This window comes from Aspergillus japonicus (assembly GCF_003184785.1).
Source record: "Aspergillus japonicus CBS 114.51 unplaced genomic scaffold BO86scaffold_3, whole genome shotgun sequence".
Taxonomy (NCBI): domain Eukaryota; kingdom Fungi; phylum Ascomycota; class Eurotiomycetes; order Eurotiales; family Aspergillaceae; genus Aspergillus; species Aspergillus japonicus.
In genome coordinates, this window is record NW_020291640.1 from 494,012 (window position 1) to 517,386 (window position 23,375).

General features: G+C 50.8%; 7 protein-coding genes across 7 annotated transcripts; 3 read left to right on the forward strand and 4 right to left on the reverse strand.

Moving 5' to 3' along the window:
• Positions 1-688: 688 nt before the first annotated feature.
• Positions 689-2,529, forward strand: sreA (siderophore transcription factor SreA; the record flags this gene model as incomplete). The annotated part of the gene is made up of 3 exons (XM_025667519.1): positions 689-996; positions 1,068-1,612; positions 1,676-2,529. 3 exons carry the CDS (start codon positions 689-691, stop codon positions 2,527-2,529), a joined length of 1,707 nt encoding a protein of 568 aa, XP_025532411.1.
• Positions 2,530-5,711: 3,182 nt separating this feature from the next.
• On the reverse strand, positions 5,712-7,372 carry BO86DRAFT_112520 (PTH11-like integral membrane protein). The gene is made up of 6 exons (XM_025665943.1): positions 7,020-7,372; positions 6,924-6,960; positions 6,804-6,871; positions 6,369-6,742; positions 6,245-6,312; positions 5,712-6,178 (listed from the first exon to the last, which is right to left on the reverse strand). Exons 1-6 carry the CDS (start codon positions 7,206-7,208, stop codon positions 5,784-5,786), a joined length of 1,131 nt encoding a protein of 376 aa, XP_025532412.1. The 5' UTR covers positions 7,209-7,372; the 3' UTR covers positions 5,712-5,783.
• Positions 7,373-10,544: 3,172 nt separating this feature from the next.
• BO86DRAFT_452949 (uncharacterized protein) lies at positions 10,545-11,876 on the reverse strand (the record flags this gene model as incomplete). Its single annotated transcript, XM_025676961.1, has 1 exon — positions 10,545-11,876. The coding sequence occupies one exon, from the start codon at positions 11,874-11,876 to the stop codon at positions 10,545-10,547; it is 1,332 nt and encodes a 443-aa protein (XP_025532413.1).
• An 850-nt stretch (positions 11,877-12,726) lies between these two features.
• Positions 12,727-14,382, forward strand: BO86DRAFT_385368 (oxidoreductase, short chain dehydrogenase/reductase family). The gene is made up of 5 exons (XM_025671090.1): positions 12,727-13,290; positions 13,395-13,704; positions 13,780-13,835; positions 13,906-14,014; positions 14,071-14,382. Exons 1-5 carry the CDS (start codon positions 12,986-12,988, stop codon positions 14,101-14,103), a joined length of 813 nt encoding a protein of 270 aa, XP_025532414.1. The 5' UTR covers positions 12,727-12,985; the 3' UTR covers positions 14,104-14,382.
• A 3,535-nt stretch (positions 14,383-17,917) lies between these two features.
• Positions 17,918-18,689, reverse strand: BO86DRAFT_385369 (uncharacterized protein). Its single transcript, XM_025671091.1, has one exon. The coding sequence runs from the start codon at positions 18,289-18,291 to the stop codon at positions 17,941-17,943; it is 351 nt and encodes a 116-aa protein (XP_025532415.1). The 5' UTR covers positions 18,292-18,689; the 3' UTR covers positions 17,918-17,940.
• BO86DRAFT_112573 (Ras family protein) lies at positions 18,485-19,800 on the forward strand. Its single transcript, XM_025665944.1, has 4 exons — positions 18,485-18,689; positions 18,830-18,944; positions 19,014-19,289; positions 19,356-19,800. Exons 1-4 carry the CDS (start codon positions 18,678-18,680, stop codon positions 19,589-19,591), a joined length of 639 nt encoding a protein of 212 aa, XP_025532416.1. The 5' UTR covers positions 18,485-18,677; the 3' UTR covers positions 19,592-19,800.
• Positions 19,801-20,768: 968 nt separating this feature from the next.
• Positions 20,769-21,347, reverse strand: BO86DRAFT_295625 (flavin adenine dinucleotide pyrophosphatase; the record flags this gene model as incomplete). Its single annotated transcript, XM_025667410.1, has 1 exon — positions 20,769-21,347. A coding segment is annotated over one exon (579 nt), but the record flags the coding sequence as incomplete, so codon positions are not given.
• Between the last annotated feature and the right edge of the window lie 2,028 nt (positions 21,348-23,375).

A 23,375-nucleotide genomic window follows, 5' to 3' on the forward strand; every position in this document is an offset into this window, starting at 1 on the left:
ATCCCTCCCATCTTCTTGGACCCTTTCCTTCAGCCTTCTCCATTCCCATCTGCCTAATCGTCCCTTTCATCTCCCCCTCTACACCTGGGTTTCAATCTTCACTCTTTCAATCTCAAACCTCGTGACACCTTCTTACCCGTTGTTCCTTTCCAGAACTTACACCTCGAGCCACACATCATTCGACGCCACGCCTACATCGCCACTCTGACTACTTCCGTCGTTCTCGGATAAGACCAACCGCAGGACTTTTCGTGGCTCATCCGTTGCGCTCAGAATTCCCATCTGTTCACTGCTTGCTGATCCTGTCGTGTTTTGACATCTGATCATTCGCCCTTTCTTCTCTTGCAGCATTCTTCCTCCTGTTATCAAGGGTCTTCGTCTCCTTCGACTCTCTCCCGGCTTCAGTCCCCAACCGGCTGACATCTCCAGCCGGCCGGCCTTTTCTGACCTTTCTTTTCTTCTGCACTGTCATCTTGACCGACTTTTGGCCTGGTGGTACAATACGTTTTTCTCCCCGACTGTGGTGCGACATACATTACGACAAGCCCTTGCTCTATATTTCGGATACCGATCCTCAAGTGACTGACCGCGGCCTCTTGATACGATCTGAGGTGCTCATTGTTGGGAGACCGGAGGTGCGAGGGAATAGCTTCACCACATACCGATCATGTTAGCGTCAATCTCGCAAATGGAGTCGGTGCGTTCGCTTCCTCGAACTCCCGACATGGTTACGCGGCATCCGTCAGCCGAGGACCTGGACGCAGCGCAACAGTTGGTTTCATCTGCCCAGGCTGGTCGTGAACATCTTGCCGATCGTACTCGTGACGATGACGCATCGAGAAGATTGGAAGGAACCGTTCCTCAACCCTCCTATGACTCCGAACGCTCCCTCCCTTCCGTCAAGTCCCTCTCAGAGGTGCCTCCCAGTCATCTACCGTTGGAGAAACAGTCGCCGAAGTCACAGAAGGATGCCGCTGTATTTGGTCATTCCTGCAGGTAGGTGCAGCTTAAAATCCTTGTTGCGCGATTATTGATGTGTTTTACTAACGCTGGTGGCTTTTCCCCAGTAATTGCGGAACCAAGAGTACCCCATTATGGCGACGATCACCGACTGGGGCGATGATTTGCAATGCGTGTGGGCTCTACCTGAAGGCTCGGAATGTTGCTCGACCAACCAAGCGGAACCGCGTACAAACGAGCGCTGAGCCTGGTCAACCTCCTCAGCCGCAACAACAGCAATTGCCAATCCCTCCCCAGCATGAGACGCATGCACCACATAGCGAGGGTGGCTGTCACGGGTCCAAAGGGTCATGCCCTGGTGGGGGTAGCTGTAATGGCACAGGCGGTGCGGAGGGGTGTGATGGGTGCCCAGCCTATAATAATCGGGTTTACAAATCAACGGCGAGAGGCACAGTTCCAGTACATGCGTGGAATCGGGCGCCAACCGTCGAGAGCGAGAAGCCTCCCCCGCTACAGGAGCCTTTGGACACCCCCGGAAAGACCACGACGACGGGCGAGGGAAACATGCTGGTGTCGTGTCAGAACTGTGGAACCACGGTAACCCCGCTCTGGCGACGCGATGAGAATGGCCATCCAATCTGTAACGCATGTGGTATGATATTTCCCTTATCTTGAAAGATGGTGTAATACAGGTGTTAACCGGTTTTGTCGGCAGGGTTGTATTTCAAGTTGCACGGTTGTTATCGCCCCACCACAATGAAGAAGACGATCATCAAACGACGAAAACGCGTCGTGCCCGCTTTGCGGGAACACTCGCCGACCGCCGCAACACACTCATCGAACGGCTCTTCCGCATCGCCTGAGGCCTCCCCTGCCGCTTTGGCTTACGCTCACGACGATCATCACCGATATTACAGTTCTGAGCCCATGGAGCACTTTGCCAGCATGCCTGCGGAGAGAATTTCACCGGTCGCCCCAAGGCAGTATGGCTTTGCGCCGCCGCCAGTCGATTTCACGGGCTTCGGCTCCGGCGCGGTCTCCTTGCCGCATCATCCCCCACCCCCTAGATTGCTGGAGCCAGAACGCATCAGCGCCCCCAGCCACTCTCCGGTGTCGCAATTCGGCCGACGATCCCTGTCGCCTAATCCCAGCAATCCCAAGAAACGCACGCTCGCGGAAACCGCCTCATCTGCAGAAGCGATCTCCATTCCAACCACTCTGGAAAATGGATCTAATCAGCTGCCTCCGATCATGTCCTCGATGAAACCCTCCCCTCCCGCACGCCTAAGCTCTATCTCCTCTCTGCTCAACCCCAACAACCACCATCACGATGAAACACGGTTGGATCCATCCCTTGCTGCGATGGGCCGCCAGCAGCATCTCCATCACCACCAACCTCCTCCTCCCCCTCCTACTTTGGCGCCTCCTCCCCCTTCGCAACCCTTGCCTAGCGTCTCCGAGCTGGACGGCCTCCGTGAGGAGAGGCGGCTGAAGCTGCAGCGCGAAGCGGAAGAAATGCGGGAGATGTTACGCGCCAAGGAGCGAGAACTAGCGGAACTGGGGCAATGAGATGATAATCTTATCAATCAATTAGTCTTGCCTTGGTTTCGAGGGTTGTCCTCCAATCAATCCATCTTATCTTTTGTTTCGCCGTGTCCTTTTTTTATTACCAATCATACAACTCAACTTGGCGCCGGGCTTTTCTGACGAAGATACCACAAGTTTGTTCGTTTACGGTTCCGTACTGGACTGTTTTTGTTTTTGTTGTCTTTTTTTACCCTCTTGTGTCTGGAACTGGAAAAAAAAGTTTTTTTTTTTTTCTTTTTTCTTCCGTCGGGTTTAGTGAGGGATGGGTTTAATTTGTTTGAAGCGTCGGCGGGAAATAGCGATATTTTGCTTGAACCAATGTAGTTGTTAGGATTGCAATAACTCAACTCGAGTCATTGGAAGAGAGGTTTTCCTACTCTTCTGGTCGTTTCTTTTCGATTCTATCGATGGCCTGCTCTAGTGGCTTTTCCTTCTCATTCGTTCAGGCTAATCCGTAGAATGGAGTAGTGTCTTGGTTGAGGGCGGGTAATGTGGCTTTGGTCCCATTCAGTAGCCATGCGCCGTGGCTTCTTCCACACTTCGAGATTATTTGGTGTCTGAGCGGGGGCGGTCCTACTCTACGAAATACTGCACCACACAGGATCCATGTGTATGCTGTGTGTCAGCATGAGGTGATGTAAGTACAGTACTGTGTGTCATTAGCCGGATCCCATGCTAGCATTTGCGCCGACATCGTCTATTCTTGCTCCTTACGGGCTGGACCTGCCAGGTTACCAGGTGGTGGTGGTGGTGGTGGTGGTGACGGGTCTCCGTGTTTGCTCACTGCATCTTCCCACCCCAGCTCATCTGAGCTATGCTATGCTAGCTCCTGCTGCTAGGTCGGTGGGTCTTATTCGGGGCTCTGTTCTGTTCTGTTTTGGCCGTCTTTCCCTTTCCTCGATTCGACCAGTAGGATGGTTACCGAGTCCTGTTCTGTTCTGTTCTGTACTTCTGCCCTTGATCGGGTCGCTGGATCTCTCTCCAAACACCTGGACAATGATACGGGTAGTAGATAATCACCGCGAGCCTGGTTCCGCGACACTACCTACAGGACACACTACGTGTCTGGACATCTGTTCCAACCCGATGCATGATCGTTACGTGGAGAATACAGTAGTCATTGCTACCTGTTGCTGCCACGAACGAGGGTTGTATTCCGTGGGACTGGTGGAGTAACCCTACCTTCGCTGTATCTGTACAGTATACCAGAGACAGCGCAAGCAAGGATAAGGGTTAGACGACAGCCGATAGAGTAGATTCTTGGGACGTGGGAGGGGGAAGTGGGGGTTCTGATCGCGGGTTCTGTTCTGGGGTGATGATTCTGGATTTACTGTGCTGTGCTCTGATTAAGTTCCCTGACGATGTACAGTACATACAGGATAGCCGAGTCCTCTGCTGGAGGATTTCACATGGTACGGTCGGTAGGTAGGTCAGTAGCAAAGTGTGCCTTGCTGGATTGAGTCAGGTAGTGGTAGTGATGGGCGTTTCTACTTCTGGTCAAGAAGAATATCTGTGATAGTCCGAGGGAGACTTCGCCTCCCACTCTCCCTCATTATTGCCGGGTTTGAGGATGAGAAATATCATCGGGTCGTTGGATCATCTGTTTTGGGACTCAGTCATCTTGAGTACAAACCCCCTCTCACCCCTCCCGGAAAGCCCCAAAGGGGAGGAGGAGGAGATGGGGAGCTATATGACATGTTTCCAACATCTGATGGGCCAATTCGAGAAGCTGGAACACACACACTGGTATTTTGATTTGTCTAGGATACTACATTCCTTCTATAATCATAATAGAGGTTAGTAGGCACTGGACTGCCTCCTTGAAAGTCAGAATCCAAGAAACAAAATACCAGGTGAGAGCCTTTGGTGTTATCTAAGTTCCAGGAACAATACCTATCTCTTTAGAGGTACTAGTTATCCCTGAAGATGTATGGCATAGCGGTGATAGGTGATAGAGGCGGGGTACGATGGTGGAGTTAGTCCAGTAGCCTGGGTTCCTAGTGGGAGGAAGAGAAGCAGAACTTATAGGAATCTTATTTGATTTCTTAGGATTTACTTTTTCCTGTCTCCCTTGACCTTTGCGGTTTGGAAAAGATAGTATCGATATTGTTTGGGTGCCGCCCTGGGAATGTCAGAAGAAGCAAAGAAAGTTGGAAGCCTTGGGTTGGTGGTGAGATGGAAGGATACTTCTACCTAGTATGTATGTGATCAATGGATTCGTATATTCATTTGGCCTCGGGAAACCAATCGTCATGAAGTATAGTAAGAAAAGAAGGCGCGGTTTACTGATTCGTAGGACCAAGATATACACTGATACCGAGCATCTCAGCCGAGACACCCACCAACCAGGTCTTGGATTGAGTCTCGCGGACGACTTGGATATTTCGTGGGAGGCGAGGTGCGAAGATTTGCTTTGCGAGGCTCAGTATCTGTACTGTACTGTACTTGATGTACGTCAACCACAGAGTCTATTCTAAGGCAGTGCAGTGCTTGACTATGCTTACTTACTAATTTGGTAATCCTCATCGATCGAGGGCCAAATCACCTGGTTAATATGCAGAATATCTTGTTTACTATGATTACACCAACAGCACAGTGCAGTGAATTAGAGAAAGAAATATCAAACATCAACTAGAGCCAGGATCAAAAACAAACCAGACCAAAAAAAAAAGGAAAAACGAGACATAAAACCAAAGACTGTTGAATAGAGATACTGAGACATGTTAGATTATTATTAGTACTTCACTCTAAGTAGTAAAAGCTTAGCTAGCTAAGCCTAGCCTAGCCTAGCTTACCTCCAAGCCTACAAATTCCCTCTATCTACGGACATCGACACTGGAGGGCGCAGCATCCTTCCAAGGGCGGAATGGGGTGTTAGAGATAAGGATCACGCTATGGAATTGTACGGATATTGTGGCTGGGTAGGTAGGTAGGTGTTGCTCGTTTTGAAAGCTACTACAACGAATGGGTCTGCCAAAATCCTCTGCAACGGAACAAATTGGTAAAATAGGTCATGATATTTCATTAGTGATTAGCCGTCCATGCTTTCAGCAATATGCACGATATCTCAGCGCGGCTGACCGCCACAGATAAATAAAAAGAAAAAGCACGGGGGTATATGAGAGCCAAAAAGAAAAGTGATGGGGTAGGTAGGGTCCGAAGATAAGAGACTCGAAGACCGTAATGTCAGTAAAAAATCGTTACAATAAGCGAAAGTGATAGTAAAGCATAGATCGTTATACGTCCACCACCAATCGGCGCTGACTGGTGGATTCGCCGTGGTGCGACGACTCCTGGATCATCTCCGTCCGGACTTCGATGCCGCCAAAGGCACCTCCGGCTGCGCCGACATGGCTGGCCGCGCCGGACTTGACGTCGATGGTGTACATGTCGTAGTCGCGGTCCTGGGAGTAAAGCTCGACCTTGTGGCGGTGGGACTGCGCGGTCATGCGGGTGGCGGTCATGCGGCTGACAGACACGGTGGGATTGCGCGTGTAGCGGTTGTAGCTGTTGGTGGACAGGAACTTGGGGAAGAGGCGGCTGACGATGGGGCGGAGGAAGGGCAGGCACGAGCAGATGATGGCGACGTTGCATTCTGCGGCGGTCCAGTAGGCGGCGCCGACGTTGCTCCCTGATTGACGATGGGTGTCAGCATGTAAAGTAAGTGATGCCAGGTCGATAATCGGCCACTACTCACAAGAAGTGTCACTGTTCTGGGCGACAGAACGCAACGAGGAGAGACGCAGGATACTAGTGATAACGACTCTATCAATGAGTTAGCAACAACGCAAAGCTGGACTGGGAATTTGGAAGACACGTACAGTCCACCGATAGCGAAAACACCCATGAGCGCGAACTTCTGCGCTCGCGGAAGCTGTAGTTGCGACAAAAGAGGCATCGGCAACACCAGCAACGTCACGTCGGTGGCGATGTTCATAGAGGCGTTGAAGAACCAGACCGCTTCGAAATTGAGACAGTATCCCGAGACCGTGCGATCCCAGAACCTGGAGACCGGGACGCAGTTCAAGAAGCCGCTGACGACCGCCCACGTTCCGTAGGTAGCCACGATGCCTAGCACAACGTAACAGGCCAGTCGAAAACGGCGGTCGGGGAAGATCCGCAAGTATTGGAAAAGAATAGAGAACTTGGTGAAGATCAGACTGGCGTTATAGAACGGAATCGCAGCCCATAGTCGCTATGAAACCAATTGTCAGTGATTAGTTCTGTCTGCAGGTGGCATGCCTTAAGAATATTACCTTCAGCTGCTCCTTTAGAACACGATCTGGAAGCTGGGAAGAGTGTATTCCAAGTCCAAAATGTACCTCTGTAGTATTTTAGATGTGATTCGCTCGGTGTGACAAGCTCCGAGGTCTTACCAGCACCAACCAGGCCAAGGTATGTACACGCCAGTATCTGCCCGTTACATGTCAGTACATCTCGACACTCCGATTACATCATCTCTAGAGGCATACCAGAGATATGAGAATCATGTAATCCTCGCGACCCTTCAGTTTCATCAGACCGAGACGCGCGTACATCCGCATAGCGACAATAACGACCGAGAAGCCGGTGAGCACGGCTGTCACCACCAGTGCTCGCTGGCCACGTTCTGCGCCATCTCCTGATATCCTTGGAAATAGATGTTCTCTGATGATGTCCATGCTGATTTTGGTGTTGTTGTGGTTGGAGGGAATGAATCTAGTAGGTAGGGCCGTGGGGGTGTAGGCTGTAAAGAAAGAGCGTTTTTCTGGGATATCGATGGCTTAGCCGTCCGTTTGCTGAAAGTCCAACGAGGTGAAGTAGGAAGCCTCTCCAGGTTTCGCAACCTAGATATCAAGATGAGATAAACCGCATGGGTTCAATTGGAGATCGATGGGGTTAAAAGAGAGTGGGTGGGTTGGTCGAAGCGTCTGCAGTAGAGTTTAGTTGCAAGGAACCGGTGCGGTAACGACATGGCTTTTATTTGTACAGTTCCTTTTCTACTGGGTTTATGGAGACGATCCCCGCACTGGCTCAAAGTTTGATAGTACTCAATAGCGTAAGAGAAGCTGAAAGAGGGCTGATGGGCAGCATGGTTCCTTGTCGAGTGAGCGACCTGAGCTCGGTCTTGTCCGGGATGTGGTTAGGAGCTGAGGGGGGTGCCATTCAGATTGTAGTAATGATCTATGCGACTAAGCCGTCGGGCTCCACCGGTGTCGTGGGCAAGGTGGAGGAAGGCACGAGGTTCGCAGAGAAAATTAGTCAAAGGCAATGCGTATTTAGCAGCAGACCCAGAATCGATGGCTCTCTGGCACCTTCGCCCTGTCAACTGGTGCCTCGTTCCGGGCTTCGATCCATGGAACGCCGCCGTAGTCTTACTCGACTCTTGTATAACTACCCTGTGCGGTTTAGTGCTGCTCGGCAAGTGTTGTGCGGTCAACAGAAAGTGTACCTGAGAGGTCAGTCTCCGCTCCACAGCGAGAAAGAATCTGATGATTATGCTCGTTTCAAATTGAATGTCGATATGTTGAGTATACGACCGTCAGTCCGAACGAATCTCAGGTCAATCCCTCGCGCAATCTCAAATGCAAGATTAGTCGGTGATCGATAATTTCTCTGTTACACCTTAAGCAAGTCTTCCATACTATCCTTGCTCTGAGAGTTAGTGCATGATTCATGTGCCTGGTCTCAGATCGCGGCACGAATCATAATACCCGATCGCGCTGGTGTGGATTTAGCACGCCTGGCAAGAGAGTTTTCTCCTGCTGCAGGCTAAAGTGGTATGATCGTGCGCCTGCACCTGCTCGTGGTCAGACTTGGTCTTCCAAATTATGACCAGTCAAAAATCTTCGAGGTGGAGTATTTGACGAGTGGCGATTTTTCATTTTCCTTTTCGATACGAGAGTCCCTGAACTCTGCTTGAACCTCAACCATAAGAAGGGTCTAGTCCGGCCAACATGGCTGATAATTCTTGCTTATCAACAACAATGCTATGTACCGGGTCTATCCAAGACCGACCGAGAAGTTGGCGAACCATTGCCGATTGTGATGGCAGTATCTGTGCGGTGCTTTGAGGAGCACTCGTCCTCTGGACACATTTGGTTTATGATAGGCGCCAGTTGTCACCACAGTGGAGCACGTTGCCTTTAGTGTCCGAAATGGCCGCGATCTTCGACAGCAATAACCTTTTTAGGACAATACTGCTCTAGACGCTGATAAATCATAGTTCTTTTTCCCCGTGGCTTGCGACCATCCGGGGAATTTCTGCCAGGGCAGGAGGTCATTCCTCTCCAGTGGCTGATCGGCAGATGGTGTGAACCTTCATCTGCAAACCTCGATAGACTGTGTGTCCGCGCGCGATTTACTCTGCAGGTCCTCGTTCGATTCCAGTTCCTGGCCTACTTAGGCCGCAGCTAAATCCAGTGTCTACGTTTGTATCAGAAGAGGGGCGGAGGACGATTGTGTGTCGAGGGGCGTTAGAACTGTGGACCGGAAGCAAGTCATAGATGTCGATCATATGGGACCTAGTGTTTCCTGATTCATCTAAGGTCCTGGGGCCTGACCACATTTCTTGTGCCTTCAGGTCGAGGTCGAGGACTTATTCGGCCGTTGGAAAACTGTAAACCAGTACGACTGCGGCAAGAGAAAACAGCATGACTGTAAGCAGCAGCCTTCGTTACTGTGAAAGGTCTGGGTAACTTCTTCGTAGTAGGTCAAACTCCATATCAGGAGATGAGGAAACAACAATTCTTGGAATGCTCGATTCTGCAGGATCAAGGGTCCGCCACCACACGTGGGCGAGAAACCGTCTCGTGCGGCCCCAGCACATCTACCACGTTCGTGAAAGAATTGCTTCTCCTGGTCGGATTTCCAGAAGATGACATACATCATTTCTGGGGAAACGACCTAGCATCCGCTGTCGGGATACAACATTACTGTCCTGTTCCGAGTGCTTTGGGGGGGGGGGGGGGTTTCCCGGAACGCTGGGACGCAAGGATTCGGCGGTGATCATCAATAAACAATGGGGCCTCAGATGCAGGTCCCAGGAGAGAAAGAGGGGGAAGAGGCGTCGATAGCGCGGCGCTATCATTGCTAAAGACGGCGAAGGATTGCACTACCACCCAGCTGGTATGAACGCCCATTGTCAGGACTTGGCAAATGATGTACATGGCTTGGAATAAGGCTTTTCAGAACCCCATCACTGTCCAATGAGGATAACGGCTTCATGGTTCGCCGAGGTTCTAGTCTAGTCTGGTCAGTAGAGTTGGTTGAATGGTGTTGCATAAATTATTGAGCGCCATGGGATAAATAAACGTAGGCTCCCACTAAATTCGCTGACTCGTGCATTTGTAGTTTTTGGGGGGCATTTGATGTTCGCTGAATGGCTGGCACAGTGTTCTTAGCTTCGTCTTGACAAAATCACTTGAGCCCTTGAACTGATTTGACCCCAAGTACGGTGGTCAGTGGTGGCGTTGACGGCCTTGCGCTGCATTGTGCTTAAGGGAAACTCGACTCGAGGATCGTCGCATCGGGGGCGGTTTTGGCATGGCCCGGTCGGTGTCAATTATGTCACCTCAGTCAAGCCGCTGGGCTCACCGAACCGTTCTCACCCCATGAACCAGTCGTCATTGGCAGAAGATATTCAGGCTCTGGGGCTACTGTCAAATGTGGGCGATGATCGTTGGCCGGAGGAAGGGAAGAAACAGTGACAGAAGGGGGAAGGGGGGGAGACGAAACGGTTTGCCTGCCGAGGGACAGCATGCGATGTTTATCCCTGACGATCCACGGGCTGTGGAACAACAACAACAATCGCAACAACAATTACTCAGTACATATCTGCCAGGTCATAACGATACAAGGCAATGATCTACACATTCTATCTTCGGCGGATTGAATTTTCTTACATTGACGAAGAGGCACATGGCACTTTAACATTTACACTTTTTTTTTTATTTCATTTCTGGTATGACTATAACTTCTACGTTTGGCATCCGCTTTTTCTACAATCAGGTCAAAGTCTAATTGTCCCCGAGACTGGACTGCTCCGGCCCCTCTGACAACTCTCCTTGCAAGGTCAAGGTGTAAAGGTCCGGGATGTGCGGATCTTGTTGCAGGCAAGTTTTAGCACCGCTCTGCGGCACATCGCTCATAATCCTCATCCGAGTCGGGAAGCTCTCGAGCGAGTTGTCCGCCGAGCCGGTGATTAGGGGAGGTGCTTCATCAGGCTCACAAGTAGTTGACTCCCGAAGGGGTGAGGGTGTGAAAACCTTCTTTTTATCCTTCTTGTAGTGCCGGTTCAGATCCGTCTGTTCGAGCTCGACGAGCCGCGATTGTTGCCTCTCGAACCAGTCCTGGGACGATGGGAATTTGTTTTCTTGCACGAAGCCAGTGCCTACACCGAAGTCCTCAAGCACATAGTCGTAAGGGTTGCCGGGATCTTGCAGACATTCATCCTCGGTTATCCTGGGATCATTGCGCCACCAACCGTGTGGGCTGTAGTACCTGAAGGTGAGCTTGGATGCCCATTCGACGAAGTCAGCGATCGTTCCTGGGAGTCTCTGTCCTCTGTTTTCGAGGTCAACGACTACTGGGTCTATGTAGACCATAGCATTCTTCAACAGGGCTTTGAGGCGGAGCTCGTCTCCCGCTCTGGGGACCTTCGGATCGGTTAGCTGGAAGAAGAGTGAGATCACCGGTGGTGTGCGGCTTTCTTGTGGGACGGGATTCCCAAGCCAATTGAAGTGGTGGACTGACTCGGACTCGTCTACTTCGTCCAGGTAGGCGTCGCGAGCGTTGAATTCACGGTCGATCTCGACCCTGATGAGCCTTACCTCGGCGCTCTCCTCGTCCTCGCTAGAGGCCATTGACGGGGCCAATCCCTGATAGTCACTACGCGCTGCTGCTTCTTCAAGCTCCGTGCCACGACCATCGAGATCTAGTCTCTGGCTTTGGTGAAAATTGCTGATGTTGTAGCCGAGATTGCGGTAAGCCCTTTGAATAGCGTGGTTCCTATTGCCTGACTCGCTCCCCTCGGTTGTAGTCCAGCCCATGTTGGAGCCAGCAGATACCTCTTCTCTCTCACTGGCACAGGGCTTGTCAAACTCCATGTCATCAAAATCATGCATTAGCACTTCGTCCGACACTGTTAGTGTCTCTGTCGAACTGGTAGAGCTTATCTCGTCTCTCGAATTCATCTCGGTATCCGAAGATTCATCCATCCAGTTGAATGCCGATCCCGGCTCGAGGAGCTTCCTGTAGGTCTCCTCTAGTTCAGTGAAGCTCGTAGTATGGTTACCAGACATCATAGCACTCACGTTCCTGGTTCTGAGGTTGATATCATGAGAATCCATGTTAGCGATCCGACGCTGAAACGTCTAACTCTTCGCCGCACTCGAAGTATTCACCGTTAGAATATTTATAACCAGGCTTCGGGCTTCTGTTATGAGTCAAACAAAGACAAAAGTGGTCTCTGGAACCAAACTGCGGAAAGGTAGTTGTCATTAAGAACAGGTCATTACTATGTCATGGCTGACGCCGCCATTTCGTTTCCTCCTTGATGTAGCAAAAAAGCAGAAACCTGGACAGCCGCATAGACCGATCGTGTGCAACAAATTGTTCCGACGCTCTTTTGAATTACGATCTGTTCGCGTTCGCCGTTATTGTGCCGAGGATTTCTTTAGAATCGAGAAACGTCGAAGGCATTGCTGAGATAGTGGTACATTCCGATCGTTGCTGTTTCTGCACCACATATCAGTGCTAACGCTGGTAGATAGTAGGTTGTTAGATCCGATCCCGAATTGTGGCAGTACAAGTGCATTGAAATGGACCAGATCGCAATGCCATGGGCTCATCTCAAGTACTGCTTGGTCATGATATCATGCAAGGCACGAGGAAGAACTCCGGAGTTAAACAAGTCCGACATTCAAGTTGTGTGTCTTTGTACTATATCCACGTGGTAGGCTGGGATCTGAAATGACAAAGAGATCATGAGTGCTATTAGATCATAATGGCTTTGTTTTGTCGCGCGATGGCCATCATCTTGACAGACAGCAAGCAGACTTTCGTGTCGGCAGCGTTGTATGCGATGCAGCAGGGTAAATATTGGGGAAGGAACTCCGATGTATCGGGGCGACCTTCAGCCGGCCAAAAAAAAAGGGCCCCGCCGAAATCACGAAAGACGGATTCCCCCGCACGCAACGCCGACGTTCGGCCGTCTTCGATTCCATTTAAAGCCCACTGAGCCCCCCCCCTTATCTCTCGTCATCCTTCTGACTCATTTGTTGAAAGTCTTAATCTTCAGCCCCGCCTTATGCGCCTGCTTCGAGCTCTTCTCACCTCGACCAGATCCCTGCGACATCTTCCCTTGACGACCTCCCCCGGGAACATCTCCGCATTCACCCCACTTACCCGATCAACCCCGTTTCAATCTGCGATCCAACCCACTTTCATCAGACGCACAATGGCCTCCGCAATGGCAAAGCGCCTTGAGGGCAAGACCATCGTGGTCACCGGTGCCTCGTCCGGTATCGGCCGCAGCACGGCCAAGGAGTTTGCGCGCACCGCGCCCAAGGACCTGAAGCTGATCGTGACGGCCCGTCGCATCGACTCTTTGAAGCAGCTCGCCCAGGAGATCAAGGAGGAGGTCGGTGAGGGTGTCAAGGTCCTTCCCGTGCAGTTGGATGTCAGCAATCCCGAGGAGATCAAAAGTTTCGTGCCATCTTTGCCCGCCGAGTTCCAGGAGATCGATGTGCTTGTGAACAATGCGTGAGTCGACGTAACGCCCCTCTCCCTGAGCGAGATTCGCCCTTGTCGCAGTTATGACTTGGGGAAGAAATGAGACAGAAGCTCTGCTGACACGCAAGAATCAGTGGCCTTGTCAAGGGTGTCGCCAAGGCCCCCGAGATCGACGCCCAGGATGTCGACGTCATGTTCTCGACCAACGTAACCGGATTGATCAACATGACCCAGGCCATTCTCCCCATCTTCCAGAAGAGATCCGACGGCGGGCGCGGCGACATCATCAACATCGGTAGCATTGCCGGCCGCGAACCGTATCCCGGTGGAAGCATCTACTGTGCCACGAAGGCGGCCGTCCGGTCCTTCACCGACGCATTGCGCAAGGAGCTGATTGCGACGAGAATCCGCATCATCGAGATTGACCCCGGTCAGGTGGAGACTGTGAGTCCGTCTGGTTGGGAGTTTTGTTGCGGTCTTCCGTTGAGAATCTTACTGATAGTTGTTTGTGCTGTACAGGAGTTCTCCGTGGTGCGATTCTACGGTGACAAGGAGAAGGCCGATGCAGTCTACGCGTATGATATACCCCGCTGCAGATTCTTTGCACAGCGCAGATCAAGGACGTACTAATGTGTCCTGTTGCAGTGGCTGTGAACCCCTTACCCCCGATGACATCGCTGAAGTTGTTGTGTTTGCCGCTGGTCGGCGCGAGAACGTTGTGATCGCGGATACGCTGATCTTCCCCAGCCACCAGGTAAGTTCATAGAACTTGGGGACCCAGATGACAAGCGCTGACGCATAATTTACCAGGCTTCTCCGGGTATCATGCACCGCAAGGCTTAATGATATGCATGATGGATAGAATTGAAGTATATAAAGACAGGATACCTGCCACACTCTCGACACGATAGAAAACGGCTATTTGATCTACAATCACCATGAACCGTCCTCCAGCTTAGCTAAGAAGTACTAGGTAGTCTATGTGCTGTGTATCGACCTTGTTCTGGGTGTATGAATTTGCCTGTTGACCGGTCATTCTCCGCATCCACATAATCCCCCAAAGCAGGGCCGAGGTCCAGTGGTGGACCACTCCGTAGATTTTTTGGGCTTGCAACTTGGAACCAATATTTGACAAATGCAGGTGGTTTGTATTTCTAGATTGACAATCACATCGAGGAAGAAGGAAAAAATCACTCGACCCGCTCTCTAGATGGTAATCAAGCAGCGCTTGAACTTTAAGCCTAATCATTTCGATTCCTTCTCTCCTCTGCTGCATCTATACATGCTTTCCAACCGACGAGAGGAGAATAGACGAATCTCCGAATCTCGGTTGATGCATATACTTACCATATGCTAAGAGTATGATGCTCAGCAACCTCTCACCAACAAGAACAAAAAAGAAAGACATATCAAATCGGAATAAAGCCAGAATATCAACCTTCATCCCCCGCCTTCTCGCTCTCCAGATCCGTCCCCAAATGACCTCATAAACTAAACCCCAGGTCAACCAACCCCAATTGCGTCACAGGAAACCCATGTATCCAGAGCCGATGTCCACAACCGGCCACCCAAAACAGACATATCCAGAAGCATTGACATGTCAGTTCATCGGCTTTCCCCGCGCCTCCCTAAGCCTCAGCTCCAGGCTCCGCCCAGTTTGATTTTTTCCCCTGCATATGACATGGGAGCCAAGACGCAAAGACAGCAGAAGCAATTATTGCCTGGACCGAGCCATCAAGAGAAAATGGCGGTCTAGACCTGCTGTGTAACTACTGTGCCGTGAACCGCTAGTCCGGTCTGTGATTTTATTTTGATCTGTTTTGCCATTGTGCTTGAGACGTTTTTGCTTTCTGGGGGGGGGGGCGGGTTTGGGGCTATCTTGTCGATCGTTGGGGTCCTGTGCATACAGGTACAGCAGAGCCGGGCGGGATGATACTAAGTATAGTGGGAGGGACGGACGACAAGGTGATCGTTGGTGTTGTTGGTCGTTTTTGGAGTTGGGTTTGTTGCGAAGTCAATGTCAAGGTCAATGTCATATTGATAGGTTCTGCTAGGGGAGTTGGAAGGTTGTTAGACTTTCGCTGGTCTGAAGTATATGGAATAGGATGTTAGGTATCATGGGATTGCGGGTCTATTCTTGTGTCGATGTATAGGTATCGTTGGGCGGATCGCTGGTGGTGATATGTTCCTACTGTCATATCGCCCTTCTGTGCCGTCAGGACTGGTCGCGACCGTGGTCGATGCCACTCGTACTGGTCGTTGCGAACGCGCGGGGCCCCATTTCCATGGATACTGAGTCATGCCCGAAGCGATGCGACGGAACCTGAAAGACAGGATGATAAGCAGTTGCTAAGCGCCGGTGATGTTGCAGGTGAACGGGGAAAAGCCGGTGGATGTTGCGGTGAGTGGATGAACACCAAAAGAGAGGCCTGTGGTCGGAGAGTTCGGTCTGCATTCCAATGGGTTGGTTTGTTCTCTATAGCCACGCACATCGACGCCAAGCAGGAGACTGAGGAGGGAAGGTGTGCTCCAGAAAGCTAATTTGGGTGATTGATTGATTGACGTTCGCGGCACATGGTTGAAGTGTGACTGGTAAATCCTCGGATCATGCATCTTATAGGATAGCGAGTTGATGTATATATCACTGCGCGGGGAAGGCCGGAAGATAGTCCGGATAAACTTGTACTGCACATATTGTCTGTGCATGTATGTACCAAGGTGAGTGCAGGCCAAGACATTTGTGATGGCAAACTGGGGATAATAGTTTGACTACTAAGTTAGACATAGGGCAAGATTCAATGCCACCGGCATCTACTGGAAGCGCTCTGATCTAGGACGTTCTGTTATGACGGCATCGATAGCATTGAAGGGAACCAGGGTTGTTGGCCCTCTATCATCCAGGGGTGGGTTCCGAGGCTACCGAGATTCTGTACAGTACTTACCAGCCGATGCATATGGTGAGATGTTTCCATGAATGTGAGCTGACAAGTGGAGGTGTGGAGAAACATGAGCTCTCCCCTCACCCACGGCCTGAGGCTCTGCCCAGACTGTCAGTGTCACTGTGACACTGTAGAGTACTGAGTAGAGTTGTATTGGAGATGGTGCCAAGACCTTTCAGGAAGCCGGCAAACTCAACACCCATGCCTATGATGTAAGCCTACGCGTCTGGATGGAGCTGTCAATTGCAGTGCCTGTCATTCCGTCGAGCCGACATTGCTTCTAGAATGAGTTTTTGAAGGCCACTGCTTTCCAAAGACATATTGTTTCTCCGACAACGGTGTGCGGCCTTCATCGTCATCATCAATCACCACAACGAACCAACTGACTCAGTTGGAACGGGGGATATCCGAGTCTGACTTGACTTGCAGCCCTTGCACCCTGCGCGAGAGGAGCTCAACGGAGGAGTCGGAGCGGGACGCAGACACCAGGAGGGTCACAATTGCTCCAGCTGACAGCAGCATGATTGGCTGTGGAGATTGAAAGCTATCCCTTTGTTTTCCGAGTTGCGCATAGCGAGGTTGATGAAAGGCATTGAGTAAAGTGGTTGGAGACCCTCAGGGGAGCCCCGATGGGGCCCTCAGGACGATTTAGTGTGTAGAACCTTTTATCGACCGGCGCTAAGAGGTGGAACTGGTGAGATTAATCTATGGCCAGTCTTGAGATGGACAAAAAGTCTTTGGATCAAGGACACACGGCGGTTTGTGGCATCATCAGAGGCTGGCAACCTTCAGGAGCGAGATAGAACGGTAGTAGTCTCCGTCCTCGGTCAAGTTCTTATTATTCGGTGTTATTGCAGCAAGGCGAGGGTTTACGGTATTTAGCTTCCGTTCAATGGATAGAGATTGTGATGTGACTGAATCGGCAACCCCTTTTTCCCTCCAGGCTCCTTGGACCACTCCTTCGTACCATGCCACCAATTGAGGTTCTTTGCAGAGTCTGCCCACGGCCCTAATTTTCTTGCCTTGCCTTTCGCCTCCACTTGCGATCGGCTGTCCTGTTTCTCTTCTTTCCAATCACGGACTGTGATTTCGAGCTTTATCTTTGACAATTTACCATGTAAACGGGAGATCTCGAGCAATGACGAGGAAATGGTCTTGAATTGTACGGAGTAGTTGAGCTGAGTATGTTTAAGCTCTTTCCTTTTTTTTTTCTTGTCCTTTTCTTTTTTCTTATTGTCAATCTGTTAACAATGACGAAAGGCAGTTAGGATGCAATGATGGCGACAGAGAGTAATTATTCGCAGTGGACCAATCGACCGATCAAGTGATAATTAAACACCGTCTTGGCTGGGCTGGATTGAACCACACGCGTCCCCGGTTAATGCCACACCCACCCATCCACTGCAGCCTCTTCCTCGCTCGTTCTTCTTCCTTCCCCCCTTTCTTAAGTGTTATTATTGAAGGGAGGATGCGATAATTATTCTACAACTTACCCCAATCAGCAGCAACCTCATTTCCAATTTCTTCTAATCGTCTAGTTAGTTAGTGTAGAGTCCGATGTCCTAGTAGTAGTAGTAGTAGTAGTAGTAGTAGTAGTAGTGATTGACTTGGAATAGGGTCAATCGCCTTCTGTTCTCCCGGTCGCTACAGTTATCCTTTTCAGATCTCAACCTTAGGTAACTAATCTACTCCGTACTTGGTCGGAGATGATATGATGATGATGATTAACTATCTTTCTCCGTTAATTGCTCTTTCTCACTTCCTCGATTCCTACTCTACTAGTAGGTATACTAGTCGTAGTCAGTTCACTATCTAGACTCCTTCTGTCTGGGCTTGTCCTTCCCTGCCATCCCCACTCTTTTTCCTCTCTAACTAACCGCTCCTTAATCATCGCCTTCCTTCTCGGGCTCTGTCTTTCTCCCCTTTCCCCTCTCAATCTCTCCACCCTATCTTTCCTCTCCTCCCTTTCTCTTGACCTCCTAGAATCCACTCGAAAGAACTTCTCGAAGCTCTTCTTATTGACTTTTGTTTCCATAGACGGTTTAGAATCAGACGAATTGCAGCTTTCCTGGGAAACCACCTGCTGGTCCATCTTCAATTACGCCCGCTGCAAAGTTCCACGAACCACACCCCCCTCCCCCCCTGATCCTCTCTCCCACACACTACACGGCACATCCCTCCCCTCCTATCGACCCTCTTTCCTCCCCTCCCTCCCCCCCCCAGTCTGCTTCTTTAAGCTTGGCCTGTTCACTAGACCCGCCGTTGCTGTGGACTGCCCTTTAGGCGCCATCACTCTGCGCAAAACTCCCAACGACCTGGGCCCGACCTTTTGACCCTTTGGCAAAGAAAATTGTGTTGTTGCTTGCTCCTTCGACCCGCTTGTCACAGCTCCTGTTGGGATAGCTACGATCACCGTTTCTCTTTCCCCCTTCCTTCCCCCCCCATATCCCAGCATAATTCAGAACAAAGCCTACCAGGATGGCTTCAAAGGTACGCCTTTCGCCCGCGTTCTGAGTTTCCCGTCTCTGGTCTCCCTTTCCTTCCCGCCTCCTATTCCCCGATTTACTACCTCGCCGTCGAACCTGCAGCAGCGCAGCGCCATCACGGCATATGCTTACAATTGCCCTCAGTTTCTTAGAGAATATAAGCTAGTTGTTGTCGGTGGTGGTGGTGTCGGAAAGTCTTGCTTGACCATTCAATTGATTCAGAGTCACTTCGTGGACGAATATGATCCGACGATTGAGGGTGAGCAGCAACCATGCTTGGCCGTCGCCGATCGATCGCGCAGCTAACCTAGCCTTTCCCTTGCCACAGATTCGTACCGCAAGCAGTGCGTCATTGACGATGAGGTCGCTTTGTTGGATGTTCTAGATACTGCCGGCCAGGAGGAATACTCGGCGATGCGCGAACAATACATGCGGACCGGCGAAGGTTTCCTTCTCGTCTACTCGATAACATCGCGTCAATCATTCGAAGAAATCATGACGTTCCAACAGCAGATCCTACGCGTCAAGGACAAGGACTACTTCCCCATCATCGTTGTCGGAAACAAGTGCGATTTGGAGAAGGAGAGGGCCGTCACAGAAGAAGGTGGGTTATCAAGTCCAGGGTGATTCATTGCGACACAAACTGACGAGCGATTTTCTTCATTTCCAGAGGGCGAGGCGCTAGCACGACAGTTCGGCTGCAAATTCATCGAAACCTCCGCCAAGTCTCGCATCAACGTGGAGAACGCTTTCTACGACCTTGTGCGCGAAATCCGTCGGTACAACAAGGAGATGTCATCGTACCCGTCCGGGGCGGGCGGCTTCGGCTCCCGCGCCCCCGAGGGCAAGATGGACGTCAGCGAGCCTGGCGAGAGTGAAGGGTGCTGTAAATGTATTATAATGTAATGAACAGGCGTTGGATTGAAAAGGATACACACATGTCGAGATTCGGAAGGAAACAAAATATTATACCTCGGCAGGAAGCGAGATCAGCGATACCCACCATCGTGATGCGGAATGTGGCTTGTCGACGCGTTTGGACGGTCCTATTATACCAGATGAGGCTCGTCGCCCCGATGATGACTGCTCCCGCCCTCATGCCGCCATCCTCTCCATGAACGTTCGATTCCCCTTCTGTTTCTCTGTTCTTTTTTTTTTCTCTCTTTCTTGATTATTTATCACTTCTTATCTCATTTGCAAGATTGGCCACTTGTTTCAATCTGGGTTCTATTCTTTTTTAACGATATTTCGATCTTGGAAAGGATGGGGAGAGGGGGTGGGAGAAGGAGCTGTCGCTAGATCTTGTGCATTTCATCTAGGTATATGCAATTGCTATCGCTAGCATTGTGTTCTATTGTTGGCTTTCCAGGGCTGTCTCCCTATTTTTCCGTCGCTCGTTTCCCATCCATGCTTCTGCGTGCCTCTCGTTGTCAGGCATCTCGACCTCGACCTCATTTCAACAACTTAATGCTTAGTTTGCTCCGATGTTTTTTCCCCGTCCACCCATGGGGACCACTTCCCACGCATTCGCCATATCTTTTTGTGTACATCTTTTTTCCCTTTCCCTCGGAGACGGTGTTGTACGGGGGGAATACGGGGCATGAGGCCCTTCAAAGTCTGTTAGGAATGAATACTGCCTGAATCTTACGTTCTGCTTGGTGTCTTAGCCATACGGCTCTCTTTCTTAAGCCTATACGGTATGTGCCTGTGTCTTTGGTTGAGTGACGGAACAAGTCCATGGTCGTCTTTGCCTTTGCTTTCGGGATGTGCACGTTCAAGGTATAGTGTAGACTCCCTGTCTTCCAGCTTGGCAGACTGATGGGGTTCTCAATTTTGGTCACTGTTGCGTCTGTGACCGAACGAGGCGACTGTTTCAAGAGTGTCTCCGCCTCGTTCACTCGAGATTCCGGTCAAAGTTGGCTTGTACCATTGTCTACTGGATAGGAGATATGTCACAGCGGACAGACCCGGCGGAGCCTTCGCGGCAAACTGGATTCGGATGTGGTTGATTCATCTATCCACCCCCAGGATTCTAGCTATAGGTTTGTTGAGACGCTTTCTAGTCTTTGCGTTCAAATGCCCTTCACTTCTCCTCCTCAGCATCGGAGGGCGGATCCAACTCATCCTCGCGGAGGACCTTCTTGCCCTGGACCTCGCGCTCGACCTCCGGGATCAGCGCGTCCAGCAGCGCCTTGTCGGCGCCGACCAGCGTGACGGTGTTGCGCTTGTTGCCCCAGCGCGGGTAGCTGCCGACCTTGACGCCGCGGTCGGCGACGCGCGCGGCCAGCTCGGTCAGATACCCGGCCACGGTGCTCTCGGGCAACGGGGTGCTGAACAGGTACCGGTAGATGCCCGTGCCTTCCTCCGGGTTGACCAGCCGCGGCAGCAGCGCCGGCTTCAGGTGCTCCAGCAGCCGCTCGAACAGCCGCGGCACCCCCGGCAGGATGTGCACGTTGCCGTTCACGATCGCGATCGGCACCCACATGTCGTCCGCCACAAAGATCGCCTGCTCGTCTTCCGGAAGGGTCGCGTCGTGCGGCAGCTCCACCATCCGCAGCTTGGCCGTTAGGCTCGCCGACGGCGTCTCCCAGTCGAAGGTCGGTTGCATCGGGTGCGGTTTCGACAGGAGCTTCATCCGCTCGAAGGCCGGGGTGTGCAGTTTGGGGGGGGGGGGGGGATTGAGAGGGGCGGTGGGAGAACATGCTATAGCAACACAACTACTGTAACTTCCCAACATTGAAGTGAAGTCTGAAGTGAAGTGCAGTGCATTTACTAGGTTAGTACAGTACTCTGTAGTCCGTACTAAGAAGGTACCTAGTTTAGAAGGCAGATAGACCAATTCCTCCAACGGTAAGGTAGCAAAGCTATCCATGATCTCCCTCTCTGCCTACATGAGTATGACCACGTACTGTACTTCTACTGAGTAAGTAGGTACAGTGCCTACAGTCTCACAGCTCGAAGTGGGGCGCAGCCACACTAATGGTGAAGGTTAGGATTGGTCGAAAGTATTGCCGGAAGAGGATGGGATGAGGTTGAAGTGGTCCATTATTGATTGGCTGGCATTCCATCCGGTGCTCAAGTCAGCTGTGGAACCTCATCCATTGCTAGTCCCTCAAGAATCCACGGACCGCGGTAAGGTTAGGTTCCAATTCTGTTGGCGTGCCTCTCGGTCCGTACTTTAGTGGTAGTGGCTTAGGTCACTAAGTGACCTGCACATGTGCTCTACAGTACTGAGTACCAGCGGTTTTCAGCTCGACTCCCACATGGACTATCTATCGATCGTTTTGATACTTCGATTGGAAGTAATACACCAAGATTTTTGATATCTTCGTTTGTGTGTTGGTGTTGAGGGTGTATGGGTAAATATAAATATACAGGTATCTTTTGAAAGTGCTGCTGCTGCTGCTGCTGCTGCACAACGCCCGCCGGATAAGTTAACAGATACAACTTCACAAGTTATTAGTGATAAGGACCGTCTGTGTTCTGAACTGGGTTTGGAGGAAGGATCGGGCCCTAGTGGGAATGCATCGGAGCCACCACCGGTCCTAGACTAGGTACTGTGCCCTCCCCTCCAGGCTTGTATTGTACGGAGTACTATGTAAGTAGATACTTAGGGAGTACATAGTTTACTTCCCGTTTGTTAGTCAAACTACAATTTACGCTGCACGAATTTTATGTGTCTCCTCCCCGCCCCTTTCTCCGGCAGTCATGCAATCATAAAAACTCCATAGCCCTGGTGCTCTCTCCACTCAACTAGCTTGTAATGTACCTGATAACTTGTCCCCGGCGCGGTAACATCTAGACTCTGAATTTGACCCGATGAGTTCCTCCGCTGATTGCTGCATGTAATGCGGCGGCGGCGGGAGTCCAGATCCATCCATCCTAACTCGTCGTTTGAAGTTTTTCCAGTCTCAAACCTCAATGGGTCAAACATCTCTGTATTATCAAATCGCATTCATTGGACTCTGTCGACATCTCCACCTTCGCTCTTTTTTCCATGCCCCTCCCCTTTTTTTTAGGTCTGGACATCCTGTACCAGACCTTTTCGTTCCCAACTTGAATATTCGTGATTAACCAGAAGGAATTTCTGCCTTGAATCATGAAGGGGAACCCGAGAATGACATTCGTTCCATAGCCGGGAATTACCTCGTTACTCAGGCCCCATTTCCCACTTCAAGGCGGCTTTCTTTTAACGTCGGTGGCAAACTAGCCTGTCGGGGTAAATTGAGCCACGAGAGAAGGGAGGCGGGGAGGAGGAAAGGAAGGAAGGAGGGATGGGTAGAGACTAGAGAGAAAAGCGCAAAGCGGGAAGAAGTACTCCGTAGTACTGTACCTTCTTTCCTTTTCGGCAAAAACGATCGACCTCACACTCGAACCCGATTGTGGCCATGCTCCATGCCGACATTATAAGGGCAAATGATACTCAACTCACTACTCATCTGCGAGCACATACCCATAATCACGCAAAGATCATCGCGCTCATCGATCCGGCAACGCTGCGATATTATTATTATTATTATCATTATTATCATCATCATCATCATCATCATCATCATCATCATCATCATCATCATCATCGACCTTACTCATGACTAATGCTCACCGGATTGGGTCACTATGTAGATCTCCTTCACTATGGAGATATAAAAACTGCCTGCAGCTGTCAATCATCCCTTGTGGTTCAGTGCCA

Coding starts and splice junctions, on each gene's coding strand:
- BO86DRAFT_112520 (XM_025665943.1), bottom strand. CDS start 7,208: ATGGACATCATCAGAGAACATCTATTTCCAAGGATATCAGGAGATGGC. Junction 6,872..6,923: donor CCTTGGCCTGGTTGGTGCTG/GTAAGACCTCGG, acceptor AAAATACTACAG/AGGTACATTTTGGACTTGGA. Junction 6,179..6,244: donor CCAGAACAGTGACACTTCTT/GTGAGTAGTGGC, acceptor ATCGTCAATCAG/GGAGCAACGTCGGCGCCGCC.
- BO86DRAFT_385368 (XM_025671090.1), top strand. CDS start 12,986: ATGGCCTCCGCAATGGCAAAGCGCCTTGAGGGCAAGACCATCGTGGTC. Junction 13,705..13,779: donor ACCCCGGTCAGGTGGAGACT/GTGAGTCCGTCT, acceptor TGTGCTGTACAG/GAGTTCTCCGTGGTGCGATT. Junction 14,015..14,070: donor TGATCTTCCCCAGCCACCAG/GTAAGTTCATAG, acceptor ATAATTTACCAG/GCTTCTCCGGGTATCATGCA.
- BO86DRAFT_385369 (XM_025671091.1), bottom strand. CDS start 18,291: ATGGACCAGCAGGTGGTTTCCCAGGAAAGCTGCAATTCGTCTGATTCT.
- BO86DRAFT_112573 (XM_025665944.1), top strand. Junction 18,945..19,013: donor ATATGATCCGACGATTGAGG/GTGAGCAGCAAC, acceptor CCCTTGCCACAG/ATTCGTACCGCAAGCAGTGC. Junction 19,290..19,355: donor GAGGGCCGTCACAGAAGAAG/GTGGGTTATCAA, acceptor CTTCATTTCCAG/AGGGCGAGGCGCTAGCACGA.